Source organism: Muntiacus reevesi, chromosome 7, assembly GCF_963930625.1.
Source record: "Muntiacus reevesi chromosome 7, mMunRee1.1, whole genome shotgun sequence".
In the NCBI taxonomy this organism is placed as follows: Eukaryota; Metazoa; Chordata; class Mammalia; order Artiodactyla; family Cervidae; genus Muntiacus; species Muntiacus reevesi.
The window spans coordinates 44,167,036-44,190,652 of record NC_089255.1 but is presented as its reverse complement, the minus strand read 5'-3'; the positions used below and the strand labels follow the sequence as shown (position 1 = coordinate 44,190,652).

Sequence of the window (23,617 nt, the reverse complement as noted above, 5' to 3'; positions counted from 1 at the left end):
GAGCATCCGGGGGGGGACCGGGGCTCCTGCAGGACTCCGAGAGGGAGGCGGGCCCCATTTCCCCCCCTCTAATTGGGCGCCGGATGGTAGGTCTCTACCGGGGGCGGAGCCCGGCTCGCCGCCTGGGGCGGGCGGAGACGCCGGCTCGTGGGTGGCTGCCACGTTACTGCAGCCTCATTGGCTCCGCAGCTCGCCGATATCCATCAATGGGAAGGGATCGGCGGAAGGCGGCACCGCCTCCAAGAGCCCAGGGATTGGGCTGCTGAAGAGACTACAAGCCCCAGCAGACAGAGCCCGTGGCCCGTGCCTTTATGGGAGTGGAAGTCGTTTGGCAGTTGGTGACCAATGCTTTAGGTTAGGAAGTCTGTGCATGGGGCAAGAAGACACTCGTCTTTGTCCGTGTGGGCCAGTCAAGGATTAGTCACCACAGAATTGGGTTTGAGTGTGATAACCTTCAAAAACTCTGGGTACGTTTGTGCCTACTCACTGTATAACCTTCCCAGGTGGCTGAGATGGTAAAGAATCTTCTGCAATGCAGGAGACCTGGGTTCCATCCCTGGGTCGGGAAGATCCCCTGGAGAAGGGAATGGCACCCACTCCAGTATTCTTGCCTGGGGAATCCCATGGACAGAGGAGCCTGGCCCGCTGTTCACACTGAGAAAAGTTGTTTACCAAGCTAGTTTTCAAAGCAGCCTTTCTCCACAAGAGGAACTAATGCTAAAATAGCCTAAAGGTAGCCTTCCACCAGCGACACCCCCCCCACCCCGACTTTTGGGGGAAAAATAAGCTTGATGGATACAGTGCTCTCAGTATGAAGTTTTTCTTTCATGATTTTTTTTAAAAAATTAATTTTATTTTTGACTGTGTTGGGTCTTCAATGCTGCGCAGGTTTTTGTCTAGTTGTGGTTACGGGAGCTACTCTTACGGTGAGTGGGCTTCTCATTCCAGTAGCTTCTCTGGTTGCGGGAAAGGGGCTCTAGGGTGTGCAGACTTCAGCACTCGAGGGTCCCACGTTCTAGAGCACAGGCTCAGTAGCTGTGGCGCATGGGCTTAGTTGCTTCTCAGACTTTCCCTGACCAGGGATTGAACCCTTGTCTCCTGCATTGGCGGGCTTCCCTGGTGGCTCAGCTGATAAAAGAATCTGCCCACAACTCGGGAGACCTGGTTTCAATCCTTGGGTTGGGAAGATCCCCTGAGAAGGGAAAGGCTACCCACTTCAATATTCTGCCCTGGAGACTTCCATGGGCTGTGTAGTTCATGGGGTCGCAAAGAGTTGGACACGACTGAGCGACTTTCACTTTCACTCCTACACTGGCAGGTGGATTCTTTACCACTGAGCCTCCAGGGAAGCCCTGTAATGATGATCTTAGAGGTGTTTTTCATTAGTGAAGGAAGAACATTTAAGTAGTATTGAGCAGTAATAGAAAAAACTGGAACCAGACAATCTTGGCCAGGTTGGTGGTGGTTTTGTGCTGTATATGCCACCGGTGATTTTAGATTGTTACATAGTTTACATCATAGTTACACCTTCTGTCTGTATAGATGTTCCTCATTAGCAGAGCAGAATTACAAAGTTGCCATTTCATAGTTTCAGAGCAGATCTTAACTTCCTGGTATTCTAGCACTGAAGAACCACAGGGATACAGGGAGTTCCTGTATGTGATGAATGTCCAAAGTAAGTGATGAATGTCCAAATTCTTCTTTAAGGTGACTTACCAGCTAGGGCAATGCTCAACCCAAGAGAATGATGCAAGAATGTGAAAATATCAGGCATTATTTTCATTCCTGGAGCCTTCAATCATACTGAAGTTAGTCCTAGCTGGATTCTTAGTTACAAATGAACCAGGAGAGGTTAAAATCAAACCAACCAACCAAACAAGCAAAATTAGCCAAGAAAGGTAAGACATTTTATTTTACATACAAAAAGGGTGCAAACTGAGTCCTTTCCTCCCCAGACTGGAGAAGAGGTATACTTAAAGATCACATTTGTGTTTTCCATGGTGCCCTAGGAAATGGGCTACTCTGAGATAATATCAAGGCCCGTTTCCATTCACTTCAAAGAAGGCTACTTCCTCCGCAGAGGAGTTTTTACTAAATGGTGTACAAATCTCTCTCCTGGAGGAACCATTTCAAATACACCTGAAATTGACATTCATGTTTAAAAATACTACAAGTTTCATTTTCACAGCTGAGCTTTGCAGACCAGTGCCAGGGTTTATGAAACAATATTACGTATCTAAAATAAAAGGTTAAAAAAAAAGGCATTTAACAATAATCACATCCACACATCAATTAAAACTGATTTCCACAGCTGATTTACACATTGTCTTAAAAAAACTGCAATCAACATCCCAACATCTTTTTGAAAGTACAATGGGCAAAGATGTAAGAAACAGACAAAATAATAATATAATAAATTAGAGCATGTATACATCCAATAGGAATTGAATCAACATTATTTTCCATGGGGGGGGGGAAGCTTATAATATTTTTGGTTTCATGTCATTTTTTTCCTGCTGTTAACTCTTCTGCTTGATAAATGGGGCTCATTCCCAGAGCTTGCTGCTACACTAGAAACTCACTTGTTTCTTGTTTACTTCTGAAAATATTCAGGAACACATGATCCAGCAGCCTGGGCTGTTTTTTTTTTTTAAGGTGGGCTGTGAGTCTTTATGGAAATGAAATGGACACAGATGAGCGCTGGCATGTGCAAACACACACACACACACACACACACACACAGAGGCATACAAATGCAACCACACACACCCATCTGTATAGTCCTCCCCTTCCCCCACCCCTCCCCCCCAAGAAATGGCTCATCTTCCTGAGACATTCCTAACAGATCAATAAGCCTCTTAGAAAAGCTTTCAGTGTAAGGGCTGGCCTGGGATTTGGTCTGAAGCTCATGAGGGGGAACACTGAAAATGTCTCACCTGCTCTGAAAGAGGGGATTTGCGGGAAACGGGCAGTCAGGACAGGTGTCCTCTTGTGTTACTGGGACGACTGCATGGCATCCCTGCTTCTTACCATGGACAAAGGTGGTGATGGCACTGGGAAGATGATCGTGAGGAGTACAAGAAGAACAACAGCAAAATAAATTCCATCCACAGAACTGAGGTTCTTTTATAACATGGAGTTTGGTAACCAAACTATACGGAGTACACGTTCACTTTCTTCCTTTGTAATACAAGCTGAGCTACAAATACACATTGGAGTGGATTTCCTGGTTGCTTTTTAAAGGAAATATGTCAACTACTACTGTCTATATCCAGGGAACCTACTTACTATTTTGAATACAGTGGAGAAATCTATTCTTTTGCACTCAGTCACCTGCAAAAGGAATTAGGAAAAAGATTTTTTAAGACTGCTTAATTGATCAAAGATTTCCAAGATTCCTTACTTATGGCTAAAACACTGCTTAAGATGCTGCAAACCCTCAAAAGGGTCATGGTTTTCTTATTCATAAACAAAATCACTCCCTTTCCACACCAAAAAAATACAACCCACAGACATCCTATTTTGATTCCTAGCAATCCATAAGGAGGAAGACTGGGAGTCACTGGCTGTCAGCCTCTAGGCAGGACCTTCCTGGAGCCCTGGAGTTGGCAAAAGCAAGAACCCCAGAGAAAAGTGCCTATTGCTCACATCAATCCAGATGGGGTGCCGAGTCATCCTGGCCCCCTAAAGGTTTCTGGAATTCATCCGCCCACCTTGGATCAATGGTGGGGATGGTGGCAGTGGCCTCGCAAAGGCAATGCTGGCTGTATGGCACTGCAGGCTCCTGATCTGAGAAGTTCCAGCCCTAACGTGGCTCTGACACTGGAGACAGCACTGGCAGAGCAGTTCACTGAGAATAAAATCTGGTGTCAATATGGAAACAGAAGAGGTGACTGGGACACAGGAGGCATGTAGACATGCGTTAAATGAAAGATCAATTTCCTTAGAGGAGATTCTTTCTGGGCTGCCATGAAAGCACTTATTTTTGAAAACTGCAGGCCATGCTGCTCACTGGAAGAGACAGAGAGAAGGGTTGTCTTTTGCATAAGAAAGGTTAAGGCTATGATCTTTAGTAACCACTCTCACATATCGTCACCCCCACTTATTTCTGACAACAAAAGTGATTACTAACACTGAGAACCAACACTGAATATGTACTCCCAACGTACATTTCCAGTGAACTAAATTGGAAGGTACTTTCGAGGTGACGGACACCTTTTCTGGCTAATGACAGGGCCTATTTCTATGAACCTGGAGTTCACTGAGAATGAACAGGCAATCAACCCTTCTCCTGCAAAACTCAGAATCTTGCTATCTGCTGTTGCCCCTGCATTCCCAAGTACAGTGGGGCTTTAATTGAAGGCCAACCTAGTCACCTGACTTTGTACCTTCCCAGACCCTGTTTCCTCCTGGACAACCCCAAATGGCAGAAGCATGTTAGTGAAGGCAGTGAGAGCACACTGCTACTGGCACACGTTCCATCCTTGGGGAGCCATCTGGAGCAAGATCACTGGAGAACGTCAAGGGATGCACAGCAAGTGGTTGACCCTTACGTGCTTAGACTGTCACGCTCTGGTCACAAGGGAGGACCATTTACATCTTGGCAGATTCCTGGCCTGCTTGCCTCGATCTGTTCAGGATGCAATGCCTGAAGGATGGCAGGGCTTGGGAGAACCCCGGCTGTTGTTAGTGCTTAATGCTAACTCAGCAACAACTGCATCAGTCCTGAAGAAGACCCCTAGGTATCACAGCTGTGCAGTGGGCAAGTGTATGGACTATGGAGTAAGCAGATTTGCGTGGGTGGTAGGTGGAGGGAATGCCCACGCCAGAGGACCTGACCAAGAAATGGAGGTAAGCAATGATAGCAACAGGGCTGAGGAAGCAGCCCTATGGGATGTGCTGCTGGGAAGGGAACTGGTGGCCAAATTACTCCTTAGGTACTCTTTTTAAAAGATCACAATAGAATGTCTCAAGGGTCTGCAACCACCCTGGAGTGCCAATGGCCCTGGGAGGATCACCATTACTTGGCATGCCAGAAAAATTTGGGTGTTTCACTTTTGTTATGAAAAATCAAGTATCTGATAGATTTGTGGGAGGCTGAGGGTGAGAATAGTGCATTAGGAAGAACCCCTCACAACTGCTCAGGTTCAGTCCCCCAAGAGGCAGCGTTTAAAACAAACTTAAGACCCCCCAAAAGTCATAAATCCAGCTTCAAGAGGGCCCGCCCTGTAGCCAAGCTGGGAACTACCTTTTGCTTTCCTTGTGGAAGTGGGGAGGCACTTAGTGGAGTATGGAGGGCCAGGGACGCTCCAGACTTCGCCACTTGCCCTTGCCCTCCCTTGAGAAGCAAGGCCTTTTCTATATTGGGATGTGGAAGTTAAAGATTCTGTACAGGAAGTCAGAGTTACCCAAATTGAGAAGCTACCCAAATGCCAATTGAGAAACTATGTAAGTTTCACTGACAGTGCCTGAACCACCAGCTAATGTCAAGGACGCAAACCCCAATATTCAAAATTCTTGTAGGGAAGGGGTGTGTCCCTGAATCTCCCAGCCATTCTGTTTTATTTACAGAAAAATTTCTTTTAAAAAATGAAAGATCACAATCTTTACATAAGCTAGGCAAGTTTGAAGCCAATGAAGTGGCTAGCCAAGGCCCAGTGGAACACAAGTGAAGCCCAGTAACTCTGTTCCACGTAAGATACATCTAGGGACCTGTCACGGAAAATATCAACTACCAGAAAGTAGGCCCACACTCTCCAGTCCAAAAGACAGCTCTACACTTCAAGCCAGAGGCATTACTATGTTCCCCAAACCCCCCAGACTAAGTCACCAGTCATTATCCCCCACGGTTAGCTCTCTCTACCCCCAGATACAAGACCTCACTCTCTGATGGACTGAATCCTTTCTCCTCCACCTTCTCTGGAATGAGAAATCACTACTTGGATAAGTCACTCAACTCAAATCAAAATCAAGCATGAGGAGATTAACTCCACACACTGATGACTTTTCAAGCAGTGAAATGAGGAACTGAGACACTTAACGGCAGCATGTCGTGTCAATAGCCTGGGGGTCGTGGAGAGTGGACTGGGGAGAACAGGCTCTAGACATGTGGCTGTCTTATCTAGCAGGAGTCAATGTCCAAGTGAGAAGATGACTCCATATCTTTCATTTCGGTCTCCTCTCCCCTGGAATTTTCCAGCAGTAACCAGCCCTACCCTCCTGTTCACTCAGAGCCCCATGTACTGAGTCCTAAGCCTGCTGCTGTGGACCTGTTGGAAGAAGATCTGCAGATGCTTGGTTTCTGGTAAGGCAGGCAGGCCAGCCCAAATGCTGTAACCCATCTACTGGGTCAGAGAGTACACACCAATTTTATTTCATGGCCCCTGCGATGAGCCAAATCCTGAGGTTTCCTCTGGCAGTTGGAAGGCAGGATCACTTTCCTCCTCATTGTCCACTAAGTGGCAATATGGTGGTGGTGGTTTCATTACTAATTCTGTCCCCCAAGTCACTGAAGAAGTCACATGGCTATCTAGCTGGAAGTCCCTGGCAGTGGACAAAACAGGTATTTCCGGTTTTGATAAGTATCTCCTTCTCTGGGATGAACTGTCTCCTGGTTGCAGTCTGGCTTGGCCAGCTCCTCCCACGTGCTGGAGAGCGAGGCTGTCCAAACTGCAGGCTGATGAGGTCAAGAGGCTCTGGGAGGGACATTCTTCAGCAGCCGAGAAGACGAATGAAAATTCAAGTATGTTTCCCTGCTAACCTGAGTGTTCACTCAGAAGGGCACAGAGTTTGGCTTCTTTTCTTCCCGGGTGCTGCAGACCCACCTCTTTCCACGGATAATGTCCTCTGGACCCATGTTCTCTTTGCATGGCTTGACTGGCCCCATCCCCCTCCAAACAGAAAAAAAGTAAAAAGATCCCAATATAACCAGACACAATATGCATCTGCCATGGTTTTTTTGTGTGTGTGTTAAAACAACAACGACAACGAAAAAGAGGGAAAAAAAAAAACAACTAAAAGTGCAATAAAGTCAGTCTTTTCCTTTGCTCAGGACAACTTGCAACGTTCTACTATGACTGGAGAACAGAGTTCGCTTGTCAAGAAAGCTGAGAGCGCCGACACGCAGGGACAGTAGACTGCAGATTCCTCACAGCTTGCGTGCTACAGTGTAACTTCACAAGAGGGAAAGAGGGAGTAACCTGCACCCCACGGCCCGCTGGGGGTGAAGGCTGCACAAGCGCCGAGGGAGCTGCACTGCCGCCAACACACCTGGTGGGCGGAGAAGGTCCTTCTCCCGCTCTGGCCTGCGTCTCCCTCCCACCTTCCTGGCCACACCCCCAGCCTCTTAAACTCCTTCCGCAGACAAAGCCTTCAGCTCGTTAGCTTGTGTGCTGGAGAGGGCTGAGGGTGGGGCAAGAGCCAGGAGTAACTAAGGGGTGGGAAGAGAACAGTAGTCCTTGAGTTTCTGTGAATGACACCGTCACTGTAAACAATAGGAAGGAGTCAGCCAGGCGGCCCAGAGGGCAAGCGGTGGAGACCGGTGGCTCTGGGACCTGCTCAGAGCCTTAGGCAGGTAGGGGGGCCACTGACCCACTGGGACCTGGCTGCCCACACGGGCTCCTTCTGGGGGCATCTGTTTTCTTCTTTTTGGTTTGGATCTCCACCCTCCCCCCACAGAGGAATCCCTTCCAATGAGAAATGGCAGGAGCTGCGGGTGCAATCGAGTCAGAGTCCCCGAGGCCTGAGGACTCCGGGGAGGCACTGGTCACTTGTGGCGCTGGGTGGTCTTCTTCCTTTTCCTCTTAAAGAAGCAGCAGCACCTGCAGCACAAGAAGATCACAAGTCAGCCTGCAGCTGCCACGGCTGCCTGCCTGCCTCGTGGACTGCACCCACCCACAGGGCCGCCCACCATCTACGGTGCGCATACAGAGGCGGTGGGCAGTGTCTGCCGGGAAAGCCAAAGGAAACTGCTACTTCACTGCAAACCCTATCATTGGAGGGCTGCAGGCAGGACAGGGCTCAGGCAGGCGTTTTTGAAAGGATGAAGAAGGCTTCTTTCCTAGTCTTAACACCTCAACCTGCCATCTTTCTTCACATGAACCAAGCCTGGGGATCCTCAAAGCTGCACTGTGTGCCCCTTAATATAGAAGGCAAAATTATTTAATGTGACTTTAGTGGTCAGCGGGTATGGAAGCTAAACTAAGGCCAAACAAATGCCAAGAAAAGTATGACGTCTGGAACTCTAGGAGGCTCTCACGATGCTACCAATGAAGGATTAAGGATTCTCCCTGCCCTCCATCCCCGGCCTTGGTCAGCTACCTGGTGTAGGCAGGAGAAGCCCTGACTCTAATCATTTGGTGAGCCCAGATCTCTTGACTGAAATCAGCACAGCCCACTCTTCATTTGGAGGATCGGTGCCACAATTCAGGAAGCAGCAGGTTGCACAGTCCTTCTCAGCCAGCTTTCTGAGGCTGTTGCTGGGCCAGACTGGATTTCAAGGACCGAACCTGTTTAGGGTGGCAGGTTGGGCCAGATCCCTTCATAAGCCCTCCAAGTGCTGCCTCCTGGATGACACCCACAGCTCCGCCACATCCCTGAGCTTGGGTAACCCCCCCCCCCCCCCCCCCCCGCCCCAGGACTGCTGTCTTTGGAACTGGAAGTCGCTCTTGCTCAGGCAGTGACTATTCCAGAAGGGGGTGACGAGGGCTGTAGCACAGCTGGTACCAAAGACGTCCTTTCCAGGAAGCTAATGCATAAAAAATGAGAACACCAGGGGCAGAAAGTGGTGAGTGAGTCAAAGATGCCAGATGATGGAGGGTAGAGAAGCTGCAAGTGTAACTCAGGATTGCTGGATCCTTGAAAGAAAAGCTTTTGTCAGAAACTGTCTTTGGCTCTTTTGCCTAATCCTTTTGGGTTTAACATCAAAAGTATTCACAAAGAAATAAAGAGCTGTTGCTTACTTCCCTAAGCCCCTAAGTCCTCTGTTGTAGCTCAGATTCTCTCCTTTTTCAGCCAGACCCATTGGTACTCACACACTCAATGGACTAGTTATTAAAAATTTGGATAAAGTGTCTTCCTAGAATGCACAAATTGATGTTTACACAGAAAAATGATGGGCTTTAACCATATCTGAATGAATTAAACATGGAGATGTTGGAAGCAGGCGCCTAAGAGAGGCTTAAAAAAAAAAAAAAAAACACTTTTTGAACAATTTTTTAAAAACACTGCTTTGGTTTTTAAAAAAAAAAATTTTTTTTTTTAATTTATTTGTTTTGGGTGTGCTGGGTCTTTGTTACTGCCTAAGGGCTTTCCCTAGTTGCAGTGGGCAGGCTTCTCATTTCGGTGGCATCTCTTGTGGCTCGTGGGCTCTAGGGCTTCAGCAGTTGTATTGCACGAGCTTAGGTGCCCTGCGGAAAGTAGAATCTTCCCAGACCAGGGTCGAACCTGTCTGTGTCCCCTGCGTTGGCAGGGAGATTCTTAACCATTGGACCGCCAGGAAAGTCCTTAAGAGAGTCTTAAAAAAGATTTTCTGAGAGTATGATGACACATGTGATGTACTATTAATGGGTGGCAATATAGTCACTAAACAAAGGGTCCTTTGTGTTTAGAGGCTGCATAATTTCTTTTAAATAAAAATGACCAACATTTTTGATTATTTTCAGTCCTTAACGGACTATCCTTGGGGAAGGATTTTAAAAAAAAAGGTCTTTTGTACATATGCTTTAGAAACAGACATCTTTCAAGGTGAATGTCCAGAAATTATTAAATAAGGTGAATGAAATCTCATGGGAGCACCAATGCTCCAGTAGAGCTACCTGTTCCCTGCTGACCATGATTTTCAGAGGGATCACTAACATTTAAGTCAATTTCTATTATTCTTTTCGGAGGGTGCTAAGATAATGATTTTGTGTTTTTAAGTAAGAGCAATCATTAAAAAGTTCACATACTGTTTTGGTCCAATTCAAATGATACAATTTTTCTTTTACCTCCTCTAGAGCAAGTCATAAAAATTAGTATCTACTGATAAGCATATCATAACCTGATGTGCAAAGCCAAATTCACCTGACTGGAGGAGAGTGTAAGCTGTGGTTTAGAGCTTTAGATTAACTTTTGTTAGTTACTATAGTTAGAACTTCAGCAGTAGCAGAAGCTTTTAATAATTTTCTACCCATGAGGAAATGGTCTCTGGAATCTACTCTTTGGTTTCTGTGGTGAGTACCAGCAATAGGATCTGTAAAACTTCATCAGACACCAAACCAGTCCACTGACTGACACCATACAGATGTCTTATTCTCAGGAGAGGATGAAAGACAAGTGAAAAACCCTTCCTGGGTCTTGGGTTTTCTTCCAGCTGATTCTTTGATTTGCTCTCCCTTCAGCTTTTCCTGTATTATGCTTCTCTGCTGTACTGGTACACCCTTCCTTGGCTCTAATACTGGGGTTAAGCCCCACAGTATCCATCAAGTCTTCCTTAACCACCCCTGTTGACACTGACCTCTCAAGGGACAATCACATGTGGCCTTTCAAGCATGTATGTCTTACCTCTCCAGGTAGATTGCACCTAAGCTCTTTGGGGAAGGCCTTGGGACCCCCTAGAGTTCCAAACATAGAGTAGACGAGCACATAATAGGCCCTCTGCAGTCAGGATCATGCGACTGACATCTCACAGGAAAATATAGACCACGAAATGTCAGATTACACAGACACATGTCTGGTAAATAAATAGGCCAAAGGTACTCCTTGGACTGCAATACTACAAATTCTATCTCCACCAAATGCAACTGTTATCTTCAATACACCCTGCCACTGGGGAAACCCTGCGGGCAACGTGGCTTAGACTGGGAGAAACTGGTGCCCAACCCAGCCACTGAAGACAAGCAGGAAGCAGGCAGTAGCAGAGCCCAGCAGACTGTAATCACCACACAGAATGTTATCCCATGCGTGCAGACAACGTGGGGGAGGACTCCAGACCACAACAGGCCACAGCTCACAAGCACCTGGAGAGTCAAGGCAGTGTCCAGGGAGAAAGGTGGGAAGGGGCTCTGTCTTCCAGCAAGAATGTGCCTCAGCCAACACAGAATCTTTAGGGCCTCCCCTTCAGCACACCTCATGCTGCAACTAAAAACGCATTCAAGGAACCTTTTCTGGGGGTGGAAACAAGAGGCCTCAATATCTCATTAGTCAAGTCAGTCCATGGCCCACTAAACCCTTATAGGAAGGGAAAAGGAGAGAAAAGCGGGGGGGGGGGGGGAAAGACAATAAATGAAAAACAAACAAAAAACTCAAAACAGCAACAACAAAATGTCCATCTTTCCCCCCAGAAGTAGCTCCCTTACTCAGAGAGACTCATATTCTACAGATGGAAAAATCAGCTAAACCAAAAAGAAAAGTCACAGATTTTTCCAAAGCTGCTAATTTCAAGGTTAGAGACCAAGCCACAGAATGTGAGATTATCTGGCAATGACTGTTGTGAGGAGTAACTAGATTCTGATTATACAACTGATACAGTAACTCAGTCTTCTTACCTCTGTCCCTCTCTGTCTGATAATATCTGGCTGTGTTAATTTCAGAAAAAAAATCTGCTCAGCTAAAAATGAAGAGACAATTTTGGATACTGTGGGATACTGTTTTGACAGGAAGAGGCAGCAGTGTGGTGGGTCTGAAAGGAGACGAGGAACGGGTGAATTCCCAGGTACAGGCCTGCCCATCACCACCTTGTGGATCTAGCGCCCCGGCCTGGGTGGGGACAGCACAAGGTGGCATACGGAAGCCATTGAGTGTTTCTGAGGCATTTTGTTTGGCTTTGCCAATCCCAACCTAGCCTGGTCCACTCCCCGAGCATGTGAACTGGAGAGAGGGACTCACCACAGGTTGAGCATTTTCAGGCAGCTACAGAGTGTGTGAAGAGAAAAACACAGAAAGGAAGAGAGAGAAAGAGAGATATTAGTCCACAGAGGTGAGAGGAAAGCGACTCCCTGTGAGCCATGCAAACATGCAGTATGTGTCTGTGTTTAGGTTCTTCCTCAGTCAAGGTAGGGTGAGTAGGCCCAGGCCACTTGGTCCCCACACTGAAGGGGAGGGGGAGGGGGAAGGTGCCTAACAGAAACGTCAAGGTGGGAGCTGGAGCTCAGTGAGGACTAGGGCAAAACTGAAACAGCTGGTGGGAGCCCCGAGAGTGGGCTTTCCTGGGCAACTTCCAGAAAGGGAGCAGGAGAAAGGGCATATGATCCTGCTGGTATGAATTCAAACAGGCACAAGGCCGAGTCATTCTGATTCCCGCACGAAGTCATACCACGCAACTGGTTAAGCTGATCTCCCAAATATTCTGAGGGAAAGAGAAGTCCCTGGCCTTTCTGTAAGACCAACATACATGCCTGACCAAAAAGGTCAGCAGTTAGCTCTTCCTCTAGAGGGGAAAACAGGCTTCAGAGACACTTTATCCTATTAGGAGAGAACAAGGAGTGTCACTGCTGCTCTGGATTAAGTTATAACTGCCAGAGAAGGGCCTAAATCCCATTCTTGTTAATTCTCAGGGGAAATGAGGTCCACATGTGCCAAGTTGTAGCTAAAGTCAGTGGATAACCAAAAATTCCTGTGTTCTTACAAAAGTCAACCAAAAAGCTGCCTTGCCTCACTACCCTTTCAATCACACTTAAACAAGGATATGTGTCCTAGAGCTAAGTGTAAGATAGACATTTATTTTGTTTATAGTACAAAGAAACAAGATCCTGTTCTCTCCTCTTTTACAGGAAGCAAGCTGGGTGAGGAACCCAAAATCAAAAGCTTGGATGTGAAAGTTTCACACTGTTTGCTCAGGACCCTCGTTGAATCTTAATCTAAAAGCAACAGCCCCCTCTTCTTCCACAAGCAGGTTGCACGGACAAATGGCATCACAGCTGTGTGCAATGAGGAGTTGTGTGGGATGCCTTGTGCTTCTCTAGCTGTGACTTCTTCCCATGAAATCAATCAGGTAGGTGGACACATGGCTCCCCCCACTACTCCCCTCATACATAAAAGACCACAAAGAAAAACACAGGGCTGTGCCCTGACAGTTCTCTGGGCAAGATGGATTGGCAGCTGAGGAAATCACTGGGGAAGTCAGCACACAACATGTCCTAAGCCACGCTTCTGGATGACATTCGGCCAAATACGATTGCTCCCCTCTGGCTTCCACACCTTTCAGAAGGCTCGAACCTGGCACAGAGGTCCTTTTTTGCTGAATGGGGAGGCTTTAAACTCTCTTTATGTCCTGGAATTTAGATTATGTCAGAACAGAACACACCAGACTGAAATCTCTTTGTGCGAATGGTCCCCTATATTATACACAGAACACAAACACCACACTCACATATACAATTAGTATACACATTTACCAAAATGAAATGAAATAAACTGGTTCTGTATAGAGCATATTATAAGACTAAAGCCCATTCTATCCTGGTATTCAGAGCACAGTAGTAAATCCAGAGCTCACCTAGTCTTTCTGAGTAATAGCCACAACAGTGGATTGGGAGTGAGGTGGGGGTGGGCGGAATGGTGCAGCCACCTGTCAGCTCAGACAATATTTGGGTCAGACCACACCCGGTACGGTGGTTCCCAACCTCAGCTACACGTCTGAATCACCTGAACTTTAAAAATTTCTGATACTCAGGCTATATCTCTGATAAATGAAACCAGGATTCAGGCCTTTGTATTTTCTGATGTGGCCCAGGAGACTCCAAGGTGCAGCCAAGGTTGAGGGCTCAGAAACCACACTGTGTATTTGGGAGAATGAAGTTTTGTCATGGGAACTGAAATACTGAGTACCATGAAAACTTGCAAACTCCCTGAGAATATGGAGCATGTTTCCTTACTGAAAACAGTCTCCTCCTGACTTTAAACCTCTCTTTTGCCCTCCCTGTATACTAGGCCTTACTTTAACCAGGGGAGGGCTATCTGAAGCCGCCTACAGTGAGCAGGGACTCAGCAAGAGAGTCCAAGTCTTTTTATTTCTTTGTGTGAATAGCCCCCTATCTACTGGGTAGGAATCCTCAAGCCCTGGCTTCTGAAGGAAAGGATCTTTGAAAGCAAAGTGAGTTCATCACAGAGACGGGTGGCAGAGCACAGGAGTGGGCAGGGGAACAACCATGCAAAGTTGTACTGATATCTAGAAGGAAGAATGCAGATCTTGATTAGCCTCTTACTACCTCCTACGGAGGCACAAACATCTTCCGGCAGGTACTTTGGCTATCTGGGGGCTCAAAAGATCATTTGAGGCACAGTATCATTATAGATGATGTTGCCTGCTTCTGAGAACAAGATATGGGAGCAGCCAGTATGTTCTCCAAGGGTTTATAAGAAAAGTCATCCATAATGGGCATGGCAGAAGTTGCTAATCTGTGAAGGACTTCTCTCTCCCTACCTGATGTTGTATTGGAGCTTAAATCTGGACCTGAACTCAGGCTGGGACAAAAAGGGAAAGTAGTGATGGAGATGCTGCTTCTGTAGCAGAATCAGCAGTATTTCACCTTCGACCCCATTTTCTAAGAGTTTAAACACAGACCATGCAGAGAGCACTAGAGGTCAGTGGGATGGGAAGGGCAAGGCAGTCACATGCAAGAGAAGCAGAAAAGGGAAGAGGGGCTCCCCCACCTTCTTGGGGTTAGTGTGATTTCCTCTCCTTCCCAAGATTCACTCATTGAACAGGTGCAGATAACTGACTAATCCAAGTCTCTCTGAACTCAGAGTACTTTGAGAACAAAAGGGCTCTGAGGCCCTTGTCTAGGACTACAGATAGAGAGTGGTTAGCCAAGAACCAGAAATCAAAGGCTGGTCAGCATGGCCCATGGTGAGACAAGCAGATTTTTCTCTCTGTCCCTTAGGGAGCAAGAGGCTCCAGGGCCCCCAAGAGGCTCATGACTATTCTTTGGTGTAGCTTTTATACCATGATCCTTTTAGGTTACTATGTCTTTTCATCCATGTGGACTAGAAAAAGTGACTGTCTTCCCAGAAATCACAGCTAAAGAAGGGTGGCGGTGGCTAAGGTACCATGCACAAAATAAAATGGTCAAAGGAAGAAAGCGGTGGGCACAAGCATGAGAAGTCCAGTCTGAAATGAGCAGTACACGAGAGGAAAAGACAGAGAAAAGATTTTTCAGCCTATAACTCAAAAGCCCCCTGGAAAGATGAACGTACTTAGCTTCCTCCACTACCTCCACCTCGGCGTGAGCAGTGATGGGTGCATTGGAGTGGGCTCCCGTGGGGTCGTCAACATTCAGCTCTCCATTGGTTGAGCTAACCACCTGAAACAGAAGGACAGAGTGTGACAGACACCATGGCAATCGGAGCCTCCTGCCAGTGCCAGAGAGGCTCACTAAGGGAGGCCTGGTCTCTAGCTTAGGTAATAGCCAGGCAATGTTTAGAACGTTTGTTTTTCTGGGGTGGAGGGCCAAACGTCCTAATTTAGGGAATGTGCCCAGACCCATATCATGTGAAAACACAAAACTCATATAACTATGATAACTTTCATACTGAATGCCTACTCTGTGTTAGGAACTCTTGCTACATTGTGTTGTGTTGTGTGTGTGTGTAAATCTAATCCTCACACAGAAATCCTACAGAATAGTTGATATTACTGTCTCTAATTCTATCCCTCTCAAGCTTATTATGTTATAATCATATACAGACTCAGTGATGATGTTAAAAGAAAATCTATAGAGGAAATCAATAGTAAGCATCGAAAACTATAAGCAGTCACACTTTCCTTCAGCAATTTCTTCACAGCTTTGGACCTTCGGTTTGAAGTTACTCAAGTAAGACTGCCACATCCTCTCTGTGTGAGAGTGCAGACAGGAAGGAAACACTTTCCCTTGGAAGACCGATCTTATGTAAACAACCTTTATTTCAGGTTCAGTGTCATCCCATTTCTCACTGATGGTCCCCGAACTGTAACTGAAGGCTCTCACTCCTGTCATCTGGTTAATGTGGAACCGATCAGGCTTCTCTTGCTTGTGCAGCTGCTTCTGTCACCTGGATTCATTTCCAGCACATGATTCCTGCTTATGTGGGTGCTGGGAAGTGGGAAAAGGGACCCCGCTGGACAAACCACTCTGCTGTTAAAGACCTTGGCTGAAACATGGGAGAGAACCACAAAATAGGATAAATGGTTCAGATATCAAATGCCCTTGGGTAAGTAACTTTTCATCTATATGAGACAGTTGCTTATAGACTGATGTGAGAATTATACAAGAAAATGCATGAAACCATGTCTGGTACAATACCTGGTGCACAATAACGGAGACAGCACAGTAGGTAAGAAATGGGCTCTAGACTTACTCAGCCCTGGGTTAGAACCCTAGCTCCACCACTTACTTGCTGTGGGTCCTTGGGCAAGATCCTCACTCTTTCTGTGCCTGAGCTTCCTAATCTGTAAAATGGGGAAACAACGCTGCTTACCTAATTGGGTTACTGTGCAGACAACTCACAGAAAGCGCTTAGCCCAGTGTCATGGTGCGTGACAATGGCCCAATAAACATTCACAGTACTGTTATTCTCCCTCCATAAATGTTTACTTTTATCTCCCTCTAGAGCTGGGAGGGAGTAACTGTAAAAATTTCCTGCACACATAAAGAGGAAGGTGGAGGGAAATGTTTAGTCTAAGGAATCTTTGAGGTATTTATTCAAAAAGGAAAGGGCAGACAAGGTGAATACTACTTATCAGCAGTCTTTGCCCACCATTATTTCTAAACTAGAAGTATTTATTATTCTTATTAATTACATCAATATAAGCTTTAAAATATTGTTAACAATGTTGTACAGTTAGTCAAGGAGGCGTACAACATTAAACCTGGACTTACCCATGGGAGACCCAAAAGTTGCTAGTAATCAAATTTAGCATCTCTGATCAATGAAACCACCTAACCTTATTTATCTCCTGATATGATATAATGAATACTACATAGTATTATCTATATAGTACTCTTTCAAAAAAAAATTTATCTGAATCTTAAGTATGATGGAAAAAAATAAGACAAACTCAAAGTACAGGACATTCTCTATAAGACAAGAAGTCTAAATTCTTTAAAAAAGATATGTCTCAGAAATCTTTTTTTTTTTTTAAACACAGAGGTGATCTTTACAGATTAAAAGAAATTAAGAGACTGAAGAGGCATAACAACCAAATGCAGTGTATGAACCCTAATTAGATCCTGAACACTACAAAATAAATTCTGGAGACAATTGGGGGAAATGTGATATGACTGTATACAAGCTATTATGGAATTATTAATTTTCTTATATATGATAGTGGTGGTGTTGGTTGTATGACAAAATGGCTTCATTCTAAGGAGAAGCAGGCTGAAGTATTTTGGGATGAAATGTACTTACAAATATTTTAAAAACACCCCTCCTGAGTTAAAGAAAATATGGCAAAAATCAATCGTTTGTTAATCTAGTTAAGGATACACATAGGCTCACTGCATCTCCCCTTCAACTTTGCTGTAGATTTTAAAATTTCATAATGAAAAAGTTGGGGAAAATGAAAAGTTTCAACAAAAATGAAAAGTTGAGGAGAGAAAGTTTATAGACTGGGTAACTCCAGTGCTGCTAATGTTGTCCTGTTAATTTCCTCAGCCTACATATGCTTCTGGTGGACACAAGAAGAAATCACAGTATGTTTTTTAATAAACAATTCAGGAACTAGATAAGATGTTAAATGAAATGTCTTGGTCTCTACTGACATAAATGAAGTGACAGTCAGCATCACCACTGTGAACTGCCTGGTCACGTTGGGTCATGGCACTTGCTCACAGCATTTCACACGTCTCATACTCTCTAATTTCTCCTTACTATGTTGCCACTTGACCCACAAGCAATGTCCTTGGGTGCCCCATTTTACAGACTAGACATCTTGTCTGCATCCATGAGTATCTGGTCTCAAACAAATCAGGCACAAATGACAACTTCACCATCCACTGTCTAACCTTAAACTTAACTGCATCTAAAATATACTTGGGAATCAAGGGCAACTCATCTGGACCTCTAGAGCATACACTTAATTATTTCAGGTTGGAGGTATAGTTTGTCAAACCATGGGACTGCCTAGATGTGCCGTGGAACAAATATCTAGTGGAGGTGACCAAGAGCTGGATTCTCAACTGTCAACATTCTCTGTGAGCCCTGGTTTCTAATTCTGTAAGACTAGGCCAATAACCACCTTGGTTCTATTAAGCTCGTAATTACTATGGCAGTTAAACATAATGATGTTTAGGAAAACAATCTGAAAAACTGTGAAGAACTCTAAGGCTGTAACAAATCATTAGTATTTGAAACTATCATTTATACTTTTCCATTATTTTAGAATAACCTAATTAAAAAGTAGGCTGTATTTGTATACCTCGAACACTGGCAATTTATTTTGCTGTAATCACTATTAATAATACTAATCTCACATTTCTCTGGCTATATCCTGTAAGACCAAAGTAATTAATACAGGATTATCCATGAAAGAGACTAATGTGAAGTACTGTTTTGAACTTTAGCCCTTCATACTGGTAGCATCCCTTTTAAGAGTCTCAGAGATCTGAGTTATAAGCCCTGCTTTTCAAGTTGTTACCATGAAGAAAAATCAAGAGTTATGTACCAAAGGAAGCAGTACTTTAGCTGATAACCAACATTTCAATCCTAATACATTTGGTAATTCAAAACTAATACATTTGGGAATTCTCTGCTTTAGTTTCCCTATCTATAAAATTGGAATAACACTGATCTTAGTAAGAGTTGTTAAATAATTATAAAGATTTGAGCAAAGTGAACATTAGCTAAATATTAAATGTTGTTCTTAAGTTGTATGCCCTTGTATCTCCTATATATTTTAATTTAAACAATTTTAGACCCTTTTTTTTTTGACAGAAGTGAAAGTAAGAAAGTGAAAGTTGCTCAGTCCTGTCCATGACTCTTTGCAACCCCACGGACTACGCCTTTCCCTTCTCCAGGGGATTTTCCCAACCCAGGGATTGAAACCAGGTCTCTCGCATTGCAGGTGCATTCTTTACCAGCTGAGCCACATGGGAAGCCCAAGAATACTGGAGTGGGTAGCCGATCCCTTCTCCAGCAGATCTTCCCAACCCAGGAATCAAACCAGGGTCTCCTGCATTGCAGGCGGATTCTTTACTAACTGAGCTACAAGGGAAGCCAAATTTTACATACTGTTGGATGGGATGCTTTTTCCACAATGTATTTTGGCCATTTTCCATGACATCCAGAGATCTGTCTCTCCACAGTATAGACGTATTATATTTGTTTAGTTAATGCTAAAAGCAGATATTCAGTAAGAGTAAAATGCATACTAGGTTTCAAAGACTTATTATTAAGGTTAGTTTCACCTGTTTCTTATATGTATCTTTACTATTTGTACATTTTTTTCCCTGTACTTTTTTGAGGGCTATTTATCTGAAACTGGATTCACTGGGTCAAAAGCAGTAGATATTTAAGATTTTAACAGGTATTGCCAAATTACCTCCATAATAGTTGAAACTCATGTTTCAACAACACTAGATGAATTGGCTATTATTAAACTTACAAATTTTTGCAAATGAGGTAATCAGAAACTGATACATGTGTATACATATATTGACATGTATTTTTTTAAATTGTTAGGTTTTATTTTTATTAGTTATACAAGCACACTGGGTAAAGAATTAAATATTTATACTCAGATACTTGTGAAAAACAATAATCTCTTTCCTCCACTCCACCATTTCCCCTTCCTTTATAGCTGATTCCTTTGTTCTTCACTTCCATATCTCTGAATAACATGCATCTTGATTTGTTATTTTTAGGCAGTGTATTCACCTTTTTTATCTTTTTATTCCCCCATTAAAGTTTATACAGTAATTACTAAATCAATTCTTAGTGTTTACAACAATTAAAGGCTATTTACAGCTGTGTCATGGAGTATACCATAGCTATCTTTTCTTCCCTGTATAATTTCTTGTTTGCCATTGAGTTAACTGATAAAATTGCTCTCCAGGCCTCCTGCCCAGCTCTGTTTGGGACAGGCTGTCCTCTTCTACTGGAAGACAGCTGTCAGTCTGGGACCGCCTGTCTATAGTGCTGCTTTCTTGAGTTGGATCTCGTTTCCTGGATTCTATATTTACTCTTTCTTGGTTGATTCACTCATTTTCATAGCACACATCCTCCTACAGCTTCACAAGGGTGCATGAGAAATAAAATTACTGGGACCACAGATTTTTGAAAATGTCTTTATTACATATTTCAACCAGAATTGACAGTTTGCAGAAGTACAGAATTCTAGGTAGGAAATCATTTTTCTTGGTTTTGAAGGGATTGCTCATTGCCTTCTAGCTTCTAGTACTGCTGTTCAGAAACCTGAGGCTATGCTAAGTCCTGGTCCTTTATTTGCATGTGACTGTTTTCTTTTTCTGGAAACTTGAAGGATTTGCTCTTTGTCCTCAGTGTTTTGAAATTTCACATTGATATACTTTGATGTGATTTCACCACCCATTTACGCTAGGCACTCGGTGGGCCTTCTGATCTGGAAGCACGTCTCTGAGATCTCTGAGATCTGCGAAATTATTCTGTCCACGAGTTCTGCCCCTCCACTTCCTCTGTTTGCTCTCTGGAACTCCCATTATCTAGAAATTGGACCTTCTGGTCTCTTCTTAAATCTTACGTTGTTTCCCACTATTTTTATCTCTATTTGCTCTACTTTCTGGGAGACTTCCTCACAACTTTATCTTCCAAAGTTTTGAGCTTTTTGTTTTTGGGCCACACCACATGGCATATGGGATCTTAGTTCCCCAGTCAGCGATCAAACCCATGCCCCCTGAAGTGCAGAGTCGTAACCTCTGGACAGCCAGGGAATTCCCAACTATTGCGTTTTAATTTTTTTTTAATGTATTTATTTTTTAATTAAAGGATAATTGAGTTTTAATTTTTTGTTTATTATGTTTTTAATTTCCAAAAGCTCTTTTTTTTTTTTTGTTTGTTTGCTCTTAGAATATTTCTTTTAAATGTAGCATCCTGTCTTGCTTCACAGTAGCAGTATCTTCTATGAGGTTTTTAATAACAAAGTATTTTTTGTTGCTGTTGTTGCTCTTTTTGGTCTCTTTTTAAGGGCTTTCTTCAGAAATCTGATAATCCCTGAATGTTTGCTCATATTTAAAAGTAGAATAAAGTAAACTGGCACTGTGAGTATAGAGATGGGACTTCTAAGATGATCTCATGGCAGAATGATCTCGCTGGCCAATTCATTAGGGAAACCTAGTTGTGAGGAGGCTCAGATGTTTTCTCTGGGGGTGCTTAGATCCCCCAGAGATGACTCAAGCTCATACCTTTAAGGTACACACCTGACTATCTGCATTCTTAAGTACTAAATGGGAAAGCAGGCAGTCAGTATGCACATATTCATTTAATCTCCCCTTTTCCAGTATGGTATTCCACCCTCAAATGTGCCTTGTATCTCCTAATCCAGAGACCATCTTTTTTTTTTTTTCTTTTGGCCATGCTGCATGGCATGTGGGATATTAGTTCCCTGACCAGGGATAGAACCCGTACTGTCTGCATTGAAAGTGCAAAGTCTTAACCACTGACCCACCAGGGAAGCCCCAGGGACCATTTTTTTGCCCTCTCCAGAGAATAACCTTTGGTCTTTGCTGTAGAGGACAAGTAGGGATCTCTGGCTTCTTAAACAGACTTTAAACCAACGTTCTTCATTTTAGCACACGCCTCTCCGCACTTGCTGAGCTTTTTGGGGACTCCCTGGTGTAAACAGTTTCTCAGTTTTCTCTTGTATTGGTTCAGACTTTCATTTTCTTGGGACTCCTAAGTCATTTAATAATTGCCCATCTGCTATCCAGCTTCTGACAACATTTGATTGCTGTTGCCTCCTTGTCTGTTTTCTCCATCCTTATATGGATTTATGCCTTAAAAAAAACCTCCTTATCATTCTTTTAGTGTTATTTCAGACGGGATTGTCTTCAATCCATCATTTTTACCTAGAAGCTCCTATGAGAACATTTTTGGTTTACAGGTCAAAGCTGTCCTTTGAATAACACGATCTTCAGTAAGTCAGTCCATGTACAGACGTTATCTTAAATAATCAGCCTATCAAGATGCATTTTTATGCAAAAGGCTTACCTATCCCTTTTTAAGAATAAGAATAAGAATTTATGTTCAGTAGCTCTGGGTTCACCTGTGTGCCCCAATTGGTGCTGTCACTTACCAGTATGAGAAAAACAATCAGGTTAAGATTATTAAAATAGTGACATGTGTGAAAAGTTAAGAGACACATGATGTTCTTAAGTATAAGAGAAAATAAAGATTCAAAATAGTCCAAAGGAAATCAGAAATAACTATTCGAGGAAGGAAAAAAGAACATAGCCCAACTCCTTGAGTCCCTACTCATAAATGGATGAGTGAGACCAATAAACAAATTGTCTTTATGTGCTAAGGTACGTATCATCATAAAATGAGCTACATATGCAGTTCTCTATTCTCAAAATACTGATTTTAAAAGGCTCAGATCTTTACAGTTCCCAGACTTGACACTAAAAGACTTCTACTTTGACATTATTTTATGGTCTATCATGAGTGGATCAAGATTGAAGGATTCATTTCACCAGAAATTAGTATCAGAAATCATATACATATTTCTTAGTCGATTAGAACAACCAGCAATCATCTCAACAAGTGATTCTCACAATGCACCTCAGTAGAAAATCAGCAGAGAGATATGCAGTTAACTGTAAGAGCAGCTCAACCTTACTGTGAGACTCCATTCTAAAGGAACCTGAGTTTCAGAAGCAAGCCAACATTCTACCAGCCAAGCTGGGAGGGCCAGGAGAAGGCAAGGAAGGCAGTAAGTACCTGCACTGATCCCCCATGGCGGTCTGCGGCCAAGTGAGACGTCAGGTATGAGGTATTGGTCTGCCGGCTCGGCTGGATTTCCCACTCTCCTCGGCGCTCTGATGATGCAGTCTGCTCAGGCATTAGGAAGCATGAGAGCAAGATATGGAAGGAAAGGTGAAGGAACAGCAAGCAATTACAAAATCAAGTACATTAGTGTCCCTTCAGGTTTTGTTTTTGTTTTGGATCTTGAACTAACTGCTGCAAAGCACTGAGAAAAAGCTTGGCTACATTCATTTCAGTCTAACAAGTCAACACATAACTGTCTCTAACATACCAACCTTGCTGAGACACAGAAAAACAATAATTACCACAAGAGGAGGTTAAAAAAGAAAATCTATCAAAAGCTGGAATCATCTTTTAGTTTCCACATTAGTAAAATTTCAGTAGCCACTAAACAGACCAAATTCAGAAAGTTGGGATTGCTGCACAAAGGAATAATCATACTTAAATCATTTCACTGATTAAAGATCTACCTAAATAGGTAGTAATCAATACAGAAAATTCTGAGCGCTAGGAATTAAGATAGTAAGTCTTTTCCTTGAATAGGGAGCCCACTACTCTCAAACTTCCAGAAGACTTTCAACTAATATAAAATGAGCAGTAGCGGGAATATGCTCTCTTCTCTAAAAGGATGAGTGAAGTCTCTCTTCAAAAGTAGGTTCAGAGGTCAAGAAGATGAAAAGATGAGGGAAAATAAGGCTACAATGTT

The 23,617-nt window shown here is 43.8% G+C and overlaps 1 protein-coding gene across 1 annotated transcript in view; it reads right to left on the bottom strand.

The window, feature by feature from the left end:
* Positions 1-1,885: 1,885 nt before the first annotated feature.
* The window catches only part of CSNK1G1 (casein kinase 1 gamma 1), a 155,857-nt gene continuing 134,125 nt past the window's right edge, over positions 1,886-23,617 (bottom strand). Inside the window, 3 exon segments of the mRNA XM_065941866.1 lie at positions 1,886-7,820; positions 15,175-15,281; positions 22,867-22,977. Coding sequence (XP_065797938.1) covers positions 7,766-7,820; positions 15,175-15,281; positions 22,867-22,977 — 273 coding nt within the window. The 3' untranslated portion in view covers positions 1,886-7,765.